At 35.0% G+C, this 11,242-nt stretch overlaps 1 protein-coding gene across 2 annotated transcripts; it reads right to left on the reverse strand.

Moving 5' to 3' along the window:
• Positions 1-1,933: 1,933 nt before the first annotated feature.
• LOC111463947 (preprotein translocase subunit SCY2, chloroplastic) lies at positions 1,934-10,938 on the reverse strand. Of its 2 annotated transcripts, XM_023107925.1 has the most exons (14): positions 10,824-10,938; positions 10,254-10,435; positions 8,873-9,391; positions 8,650-8,738; positions 7,100-7,179; positions 6,892-6,981; positions 6,415-6,506; positions 5,917-6,000; positions 4,476-4,617; positions 3,990-4,106; positions 3,763-3,892; positions 3,263-3,386; positions 3,040-3,146; positions 1,934-2,365 (listed from the first exon to the last, which is right to left on the reverse strand). In XM_023107925.1, exons 2-14 carry the CDS (start codon positions 10,324-10,326, stop codon positions 2,276-2,278), a joined length of 1,737 nt encoding a protein of 578 aa, XP_022963693.1. In that variant the 5' UTR covers positions 10,327-10,435; positions 10,824-10,938; the 3' UTR covers positions 1,934-2,275. The 2 variants fall into 2 exon arrangements, with proteins under 2 accessions (XP_022963693.1, XP_022963692.1); XM_023107924.1 differs by having other exon boundaries at positions 10,254-10,938.
• Between the last annotated feature and the right edge of the window lie 304 nt (positions 10,939-11,242).

Here is an 11,242-nt window from a genome sequence, read left to right on the forward strand (position 1 = left end):
GGTGTGGTTTCCTACCAACCAATGTACGGTTGACACTCCGTGGCACGGAACATCCTCCGTACACGTGCACGCCAAGCCAGATCCGCACGCACTGACAATCTGACACCACCTTTTTCTGTCTTTCTTTCCATTTATATAATAGAATATTCCGTAGTCTTCTACTGAGTGTAATGCTGCGTCATCCCACCTGATCATTTCCCCCTCCTCCAATCACCTCCCACTCTTCCTCCTCTCCATAAATTCCCATCCTCCAACACCCTCCCTCAACTCAATCTCAAACTCTTTTCCCACTCCAACACGTTTAGCTTTAGAATTTCGCGTATCGTCTCGAGATTTTCTCTCGATCGGATGTGGTACTGGTTCATTTTTCGCAACCATATCGTACTAAAAGGGATTCCTTTCTCCAACGTCAATAGTTTGGACCAAGATCATAATCTAAATTTGAAACCCAGTTGCCCGATAGTCCCTTGAACCCTTTATGACCTAGTTACACTACCTACTTGTCTTGAGATGCTGGTGAGAATGCGATTTTCCATCTAACACCTAAGTAACAGAGGGGTATGAGAAGGATATGAAAGTCACTACTTATACCAATAAGGTTCACTTTTCTTTTCGGTGGCTCAATAATAGTTAGAGCAATTTCATGTTACGTGACTTATTGGAAATTTTCCTAGGATGCATGTGAGTGAGAACAAAGTATACTGGAAGGATTTGTGTTAAGCGAGGAATAAGTAAGATGACCATGTTGCAAGGGAATACCTGAATTATCAAGTGGTTTGTCCTCACTCGTATGTTCGTTAAGTGTACGGGTAAGATATTATAAAGTGATTGGGACATGTAGCGTATATATATATATTTATATAGATGACCTAATTTATGGTGCTCTACACATGGATGATGTCTACATAATGGGATTCAAAGATATTTCAACTAGCATTCAACTTGTTTCCCTTCAAATGCAAATGGGTTTTCATTCTTACATCCAAAGAGTTAGTTCATAGTATTTAATTAATTTGAATCAATTAATTATGCTTTCAAATTATCTTAATAAAAATTAATTCATTTAGTAAATAAGGAGTTATAGTTAATTGAAAATCAACTTTTATTAACATAAATTAACTAATCCTAATTAGCTAATTAATTAATAATTTTAAGTAAACAAATAATTCATTCATAGACAAAAAAAAAAACATTTGGGAATAAGTGGAGTCTCCACTAAATCATATACACACCATTTAATTGCTAAATATTTTAATTAATCTTTTCTTAGTCCCAATAATAATTATCACTTTTTCTTCCCTTTTCTGCCGTACAAACTCACTTCATTGTTAACCAATAATCATGGGAAAATAACATTTTCAATTTAAAATTTAATTTATTCATATAAAGTTGCACCAATTTTGACTTTTATTTTGAAAACTTTTTAATTGGAAAAGGCAATCCAAATATTCTTTTCTACCATTTTAAATAAAATAGGTTAATTTCTAGAACATTCATTTTGATTATTAAATTTTGGTGTTTATATATTAACATATTAATACAAAGTACTCCCTAAGTTACGGATATTTTAAAATTTCCGAGAACAAAATTGAACAAAAAGGACTAAAAAAGAGAAAAATTAAAAGTTTAAATACCAAATATAGGATTTAAATTAATCAAATACGACGCGTTTTATAGCATTTATTAATGTAATGCCCCTAGACTATTCGATAAAAATTTCGATAAAAATTTCAATAATGAGACTGTCACAATATAGAAGTGAAGTGGAAGGGCACTCATTACCACAAAGTACATAGACTTCCACTGATAGACATAATCTCTTAAAAGCATCTAATCAAAATCAGGATGTCGGTTTGGGGCGGTGGATTCAACAATGGGCCCATCAAGACTACAAAGACCCAGCACACGGCCGCCGCCGCCCAACACCAACAGGTGCAAAAGAGATTGACAGTGAAACTTTCTCCAGAGGTATTATTGCTAAGCTTTAACTTATCAACACTTGCTTTTCCTCCATTTACATAAACCCTAAACCCTAAACCCTAAACCCATACAATTTCAGTATCATAATTTCACAGATTCTAGGCTATCATATAATATCCTTTACAAGAAGTAAAACCTACCGTGTTTCGAAGTCCAGAGAATCAAAATTTTCCTGATATTTGCATTAGTTTACAGTGTAACGGATGCACATGATTCTGAATCACTTTTGAAGATTGTTGGATCCTTTAGAAGCTCAAATACAGAGCCGCTTGGAGCATCATTTGAACTTGTTGTGTCATACACCATAACGCCTCAAAGCATTGCTTAAACTTGGCATTACGTTATATGCTTGGTAAGATCTTCTGAGTTCAATAATAGAACCCACCTGAACAATGAACATGCAGCAACTTGAGCTCATCGATAAGATTGGAAAGCTTGAACAGTTTATTAATATAACAAATCTACCGCATTTTCCTCTAATGGGGTATATTATAGTGAGTCCCACCTTGGTTAATTTAATGAATGATCATGGGTTTATAAGTAAAAGAATAGATCTTCATTGGTATGAGGCCTTTTGGGGAAGCCTAAAGCAAAGCCATGAGAGCTTATGCTCAAAGTGGACAATATCGTACTATTGTAGAGATCCGTGATTCCTAACATGGTATCAGAGTTGTGCCCTAAACTTAGCCATGAGAATAGAATCCTCAAATATCGAACAAAAAATTGTGAGCCTCGAAGGCGTAGTCAAAAGTGACTAAAGTGTCGAACAAAGGGTGTAATTTGTTCGATGGCTCCAGAGCCTCGATTAAGGGGAGGCCCTTTGAGGCTTATAGTGTACTTTGTTCAAGGGGAGAGCCTCGATTAAGGGGAGGCCCTTTGAGGCTTATAGTGTACTTTGTTCAAGGGGAGAGCCTCGATTAAGGGGAGGCCCTTTGAGGCTTATAGTGTACTTTGTTCAAGGGGAGGATGGTAAGTGTGTGTGTGTGGAGAACCAATGTCATAGCATTTTCCAATGACTGAAGCATATGATAAGACAATGATAAACATTTTTGTACTTACAATGATCAGAACTGATGTAAAACCAATTGCAAAGCCGGCATTAATACTGCGTAAGTAATGGTCGAGAAGAGATGACGTTGTCGCCAAGAAACTCAACAGTAGCCCGCCTGAAATTCGCCACCATGCAAAATCAAATTAAGAAATCAATCAACCAAAATATGAAATATTAGTAAGCTGGGAAAGACAATGTCATTATAAACACAAATTGAATGATAAAACATACCCCAAAAGCGTGTTGATGCTTGAATTTTCGTGAGGTACTCTATAGTAGCTTTCCCAGGTTTAATGTTTGGTATCCTTGCTCCCATCTTATTTAAATAGTCTGAAATCTCTTTTGGCAAGTTGGCCTAGACAGGTAAATGAATATGCTAAATAACTTGAGCGCATCTCAACTATTCTAATGGGTTAACAGTTTTCCTATTACAATTTTCAAGAAGGCTGGAAGAATATTAAACACTAGATAGGTGGCCACTATGGCCAGCAATTTAATCCTTTGTTTAAAAAGTTTCAATTTTTGCATATTAACAACTTTTCCATGGGTGGTGGATGTTATATGTACCAAATGGTAAAGTTTATGTGGATCACACTAAATCAGAAAAACATCAAAACATTAAGACTAAGTCATGTATTTAGCCAAAAGAAAATATAAAATTCTAGAGATGTTGGCAGCTTGCGAATGCAATAATCATTTAAAAACCAAAGACAAGAGGTAAAGAAACTTACAATGTCAAATATGTTGAACAAGAATACAAAAACCGCATATATTAAGTAATAAACCCAAGGCTCTGCACCAATAGAACTTTCAGGGTTCAGTATCTCCTTTACATGCACCCAGAATGTTGAATTTAGGACGCTGTGTACAAAGCCGGATGTTAGAAATTGCATCAATCACATACAGTAAATAACTTTAGCCATTGTAATGCAACGAAGGATATATGCTATATAACAACCTGGCAAGTATACTGGGAAATGCCAAGAGATAAGTGGTCGTGAGAATTGGTTGCATCCCAGCAGGATTGATATTAAAAGGTATATAAGGCTCTACTTCAGTGATTGGTGAGTCTTCTCTGGAAAGAAACCAAAAGGAAAAGGGGATCGTAAAATAGATAGTCAACCAAAAACGACAAGATCGGAAAATCGGATATGGGCTCAAGCATAGTACAAAATCCAGACATCTGTTTAAAACATAGCCAATGCAAGCATAGGAGAGGCAAGTGATAACAGCATGTATGCCGAAGGAATGAAATTAAACGAACCACATGATGTTACTTTATTTTACCCTAACATTGGGCGAAAAAAAAAAAAAAAAAAAAAAAGATGGAATCAACATCATTCAACATTATGAAACTGCTGTGACAAGAAACCAAATGCATGGAAGCATGAGATAATAGAAATATATGATATATATTTTCCACGAAAAAAAAACATCAGAATACCTCGCAGCTGAAGCAAGTTTAAAACCATAATACTGAAGCTTAATTTTCCTGCAACCTTCGGTTACAACAACTGCCCACATCGTAACTACGGTAAAAATGCCCAATAAGGCAAGTACATACGGCCACCAAATCACAGAACGTCCTGTGATATGTTACATTTTTAAGTAGTCAAAAAACTGAAAGATTTCATAAGTAGCTGATGGAAATTTAAGGGGGCAAAAGAGTACACATAATATTTATTTACTCTATTCAAAACAATTGTACCTTAGTAGATTCACAAACAATGTACATCAAGCATTATCCTCGATTGTAAACCTTCCTTACTGAATAAATTTATTACCAGACTAAAAAATTCCGTCATAAATCCTCAACTAACAGCACCCAGATGGAATATAGGAATTCAGTTGAGAACTAAGTTCATAGAACACGATACTGCTGGCATCCCTAACAATTATCAGCACTGTTTTATTTCATCTTACAGTTTTCTCTTCTCTCAATTTTTCCTTACGGTAAATATTGACTAGCATGGGATTCTTGGTTAAATTTAAAAATAATCTTTTACAAGGATCTGACTTAGAATAATTGGATAGATTGACTTAAAGGCTAAAACATTGGACCAAGATGATATTTGACCTGGTTTTTCCAAATAAGGTTATATAACCCTTTTTCAACCTTTTTTTTTTTTTTTTTTTTTTTGAAAAATTACTTAATCGAACTGTAAGCTTTAGTAGAGATAATGGACCATTCCCTTTTTTTATTCTAAAGCTGAAAATTTTAAGCAGGATCCTACTCTCTTTAGCTTTGGACACTTGTGCCTCTCTCACCCAGGCTTCCTTTCTCATCTTGAAATTTGGTGAACGTTTTTTACAAATAGGGGTCGGCCAGATCTAGTAACAAGTAATGGTAGTACATAGGATTAAAAATAACAACAAATAAAATAATAATCAATATTTGTAATGAAGACGTTATGTTCTTGTATTAGACTCCAAAAGATAGATCATTACTTAACTACAAAGACAGTCTTATTATGGAAAGAAAAAAAAAATGTAAAACCTAGATTCCTTTCCCAAGAAATTGAAATGGGTAAAGCAAAGCTTATGTTCTGAATGGGGAAGTTCTGGGTAACCTTGGTGCAGTTAGACATCACATTACTAATACAATTTAACTTGCTTCTAAAATTCTTAGTCGAAATACTTGGCTGCCTAAAGGAAGCTTTCGTCACCACTATATCACATTATCAGGGGCAGTTATCAAAGAAAGGCAAATTATTGACTCTATTCTTATAGCCATTGAAGTAATGGATGATTGGAGGAGTAAAAAGAAATAGGTCTTAGTCTTCGAGCAAGATCTGGATAGTACGTCTGATGAAGTGGATTGGGACTCAGATGAAAGCAACTCCAAAGGGTAGGTAACTTTTAAACCATCAAGTTTAATTGCATACCTGATAGCTGAGACAACATTTTGTACAATGTCTCTGTATAGCCCGACAGTATTCCAACGCATATAATTAGAGAAGAACCTTGCCCTGCAACAAGCGTTACTCGTTAAACAGAGAAGAAGCATCCATTACAAAGTTTATGAATATGGTACAAGATTCTTCGTGAAGTGGTTTATAACTCATCATCTAGATAGAGAAAACGTAAATTGGAAAAGGATAGAATAGTAAAGCCAAGAGTTGAATCATAGAGAGGATAGATGGGAGACTGAAGCGCCAAGGATACAACACCCCATCCCCACATTTATACGTGTGTGCAATCACACACTCATACATACATACACAGGCAGGCACACAATAATATACCGACTATATATTCTTCAGTTAATGGATGAACATTATTAACAACGAATCTCTCAAGTGTCTTGAACCATAAATAATGAAGAAGAGCACAAAACAGAGGATCAAGTGATCAAAATTAAATGAGAGAAAGAAGTGACCAACCAAATCCAGACTCTGAGATGGTGTCACAAATCCATGTCATTGTCATAGCACCACAAACCAATAAGAAAGTAGTCACCATCACATGCTTAACTCTACAAAAAAAAAAAAAAAAAAAAAAAAAAAAGAATTAAGAATAAAACCCTTTATGAACACTATGCAACCTTCAATCTCTATCTCTCTTTTAAAGATTTAACCTCTCTCTTTTTAAGATGCACCCCCAATTCTTGGAATAAAAGTACTTGAACCAACAATTACGATAAAAATAAGCATGAGAATCGAGTTAAATGAAAGCAAAAACCAATATTGACGCTGGAAGAGAAATGAACATACAACATGCACCAATGAAAAGATAATGAAAAGATATTACTATTGAAAAGGATATTTTACTTCACTGTCTAAACTGAGACTATAATCCTATACAACTGCTCAAAAGCCCAAAATACTATTCAAACTGATGCTCTTATAGCTAAAATTTACCTGTGACTTGCTGCATAGACTGAGTATGGGAGTGAGTAACAAGATAGTACTAAAGCCTCCACTATTGCAAAGCCAAGTGACATCCACCATCTGATGTTACATGGTGATGTTCGTAGGAATTCCATCAAAAAAGGAAGAAAATGAGTATAAGCTTGCGAAATTAATAAAAAGATGTAGATCAATGGTTGGAATGAAGTATCAGACATACATATAACTCTTGATCTTCTCTTGACCATCCAAGCCTTCTTTTCTCAGCTTTACTAAGGAGGGTAAAATGTGACATAGTACCTATGCATCAACTTTTGAGAAGTTAAGCATCGAAATTCAGTCCAACATGGATACAATACAATAATAAAAACTATTACTATAAATAAATAAATAAAACAAAAGATACAAAAGAACTTTCATAAATACGTTCATCAACAAGAGGTATTGCCCCTGGAAACTCATCATGGAATCAACTATTAGGACCACCCATGAAAAACAGCTTGAGCATGGAAAAGACTTAAGCATAGTAGTTTGCCTCAATGCAATGATATGTTAGAACTTACTTTGATTCTATCGTGAGTGAATTGCTAATGGTTAACAAAGAAACATTAGATGCACTTTAAATTCCTAATGCATTCAAATTTGCTTGGATAATAAATTAAATCACTAAGGTAATTGCAAAAGTATTCTTCTTCCTTAACCATAGTCATACAATTAAAGTGGTAGATAGTGGTTTGAGATCATACTCTTAAGGTCATAATGTTCATCAACAGTATTTATGAACAAAATCCTGTTGGTGAACATTATGGGCTTACGAAGCTGAATTCAGAGGAAGACAGATTTTTGGATTCCTGAGGAGATTATGCCTGCTTAAATCAATATCTAACCAAAGGGATTTGGGATGGAAAAGTCCTAAGACTGAAATTTTTTTTCTCTGGTGTTTAACCCATGGAAGACCAAATACAAAGAATAGAGTTCAAAGAAGAAATCCAAGTATGGCTATCTCTCCGAATGTTCATCTCCAACAAGAATGAAGAATCTAGCAATCACCATTTTCTTCACTGTGAGTTTTCTTATAAAGGCTGGATGTACCTAATCAATTGTTTTAATTTGGTTGGTGCCCTCAAAAGGAAATAGAAGATGGACTTCTTGAGTGGCTGTCCAGTTTGTGGTTCAAAGAGAAGGCAAGAGTCTTGTGAAGTAATGCATGTAAAGCTCTCCATTGGGCTCTTCGGAAGGAATTTTACGTTTAGTAAAGCTGAAATTTTTAAACAATTCAAAAGTTCCAAGGAATAAATTTGTAATTTTGAAAGTTTCAAGGATATAATAGACACAATCCTCAAAGTTCATGAACTAAATTTATAATTTAACCAAATTGTTACTAAGAATAGTGGCTAGTGACTTCGAAAGATTAATTTTCTCTTATACAAGAAGTTAATGTTCACAGGTTCATGAATCAAATAAAGAAGCATTTGTATCCTAAAAAAGAAGCCACTGGTTAGAGCACATTAAAACAAAAGAATGAGAAAAAGATTAGTAGTTATTCAAACGTGGACTAAGGTTATTTACTTCTTAAAAGTTTTACCTATATTGTATTCATTGAGTAGACGTGGATTAGAACTTTCCCAATACTGCAAGTTTCGGAATATTTCACAGCCAAGTTTCTCTAAAGGGAACAAGCCCTTCAATATTCTTAAATGCCTTTATTGTGTATTTCACTTTCTACGTCAATATCAAGCATTGAAGATAGATATGAAGAAAATGTTAAACCTGCATGATGATTGATGCAATAATCTGAGGACTGATACCTAGCTGGAAAAAAGACATTTTCATCTCCGTAGTAAAATCACCAAGTTCATCTGCCACAAACATGAATATAAAGTAAAAGAGTCAACATCACCTAAGTAAATTGCCCAAAATGAAATTGAATTCTGCAACATATGAATACACAACGTAGATAACTCATGCACATACAGTAATTTCATGAACTCACCAACAGATCCAGAAACAAAGCTAAGGTAATCTTGTGGTATCAACCTCCGATCATACCCAGGAAGAGGAATGAAGTATCCAATACGACTTATTACAATTAGCACTGCTGTTACAAACAACCTTCGCCGTATTTCACTTTTAAAAAATGATTCAGCAGCATTGTTGAGAACCGAACGAAGACGTACAAGATTCAAGAATCTATTTCTAAACATTTTAGATCTGGGTTTCCAGGTATCGGAGTTAGTGCCATTTGGAGAAGTGAAAAAAGCATCCCCATCATTCAATTCCTGCGAAAAAGTTTCAAGGTCTAGACACTGCTCAGATGTTGCCTTGACATTCATACGGCTGCTTCGGCACTGATTTGACAAACAATCAAACGATTTTTCATTCACTTTAGAGACAAAAGGTCTACTCAATAACACATTATTTCTTCCCTTGAATTTCAGAGAGTTGAAATTAATAACAGAGGCAGATCTACCAAACTTCAAAGGACAGAATTGGACATCATAAGCTGCAGCAACTGTAAGAACGAAAGCAGTCAAGTGAGGCCATATAACACGTGTTTAATGCAAAACATGATTTTGTAGCAAAGCAAACTCCCATGGTCAACAGCAGAATCGATTAGACATGAATCATATCATAGTATAGAGATTTTAATCCTGGGAGGAAAATGAGTGTTTGCAGTATATCGAATAAATACATGGTGATGTGGGAATTAAACCACTATCCTAAGCTGACAACCAAATAGTAAATTGATTGTTGGTTACCTCATCAAAGTATACTCGTAGCATCTGGAAGCATTTCTGATATAAAAAGAAAATACAAAATAGATTTTCCCGTTCGAACCTAAGATATCTGAACATTATGAAAAGAGACGGATGATCATAGCATCAAAGGCAAACACCCTCATCATTTCTCATCTTCTTCTCTCATTTCTTAGTGAATATTATAATGTGAAATACGTGCACATTAGGTTGTTACAATTTGCGACATTTTAAAACCATAAGATTAGCCAAATAAAAATATTAGGTTTTGAAATCATGGATAAACAAGTCGTCCATAAAGGATGGAGTTAAAATATGGTACTAAGTTTAACCATAAAATGCTACATGTTTGTGAGGTATAAACAATAGATATGCAATGGAGTTGAACTTAACAAACAATTGGAATCTTTATGAAAGTGAAGTAATTTCACCTACAAGCTAATTCAAAAGCGAAACAAACTCGATTAAAACAATTCCTGAATATAAGATTAAACCACTCTACTTTCACAAGAACAGACACTATCAAATGAAATACGCAGAGGATAACGTTATAATTTAACTATTTTTCATTCTCCTTACGTAATAATACTTTCCCACGACCGAATTCAGGAGACTAACCTCGAAACTTTGAAGGTTTAGTAGGGAACAGAGCGGGAGGGAAAAGACGAGTGCAGAGAGGCGCTGCTTCCATGGCGGGACTTTGGAATGGCTTCAACCGAGCGCGAGGCTTACCCCCAATTTGGAACCCTCAAATTTGGGAGGATTTGAAATCAGAACAGGTTTGAAATCATTTCCAGTGTCTGGATATAATAAAGAAAAATAGAATTTCAAATTCAATCTGATTTGAAATACTGTTTTGTACCAACAAGAATTCCGTCTGGAATAGCTCGGACTTCGCAGGATTTTAAATGGAAGTTAACCGAATCCCGACTTACCCTGCTTTCTGAATGGGTTGAATTGAAGAAAAGAGAACAAAATGAACAACAAAAATTAGGAAAAAAAAAAGAGTTCGAATGTGATTGAGAGAACAGGAGAGAGGAAGATTAAGTTTGGAGGCGCCAACAAGAGGTGCAGAAGAATGCAGTGAATGGTGCGGCAGAGACAAAATAGAGGCGGTGTACCAGTGCAGTAGCAGCAAAGCGAGATAGGGAGAGAAAAAAGAAGAGGAAAATGGAGGAATGCACGCACCGGCGTGTGGCTGAGGCTGTGGCGGAGGGGGGCGCCGGCGGGCACCTATCGTAGTGAGGGAGATGGAAGAAGAAATTTGGGAGTGTTCTGGAGGGAGAAGAATTCGCGCGACTGAGAGGAAAAGAATGGAAACGAAAAAAGGGTTCGGATTTTTTAATTATATAATTTTTTCTTAAAACTTAAATTATCAAAAATAACATCTACAGTACATTAATAAAATATTTAAAAATAAAAAATAAAAAAAATTAAATTAATAGAAATATCCCTAAAATTTATACTATTTTCAAAAATACTCCCTTTCAAAATTTTCAATAATACCTCTACACTTTCGGGTTTATATTCTCTGTCCCCACCTACACCCAATTTCCCACTCATCTATAAATATATTTTCTATATATATACATATATACACATGTTTT

Source organism: Cucurbita moschata, unplaced genomic scaffold (assembly GCF_002738365.1).
Source record: "Cucurbita moschata cultivar Rifu unplaced genomic scaffold, Cmos_1.0 Cmo_Scf00029, whole genome shotgun sequence".
NCBI classification, from domain to species: domain Eukaryota; kingdom Viridiplantae; phylum Streptophyta; class Magnoliopsida; order Cucurbitales; family Cucurbitaceae; genus Cucurbita; species Cucurbita moschata.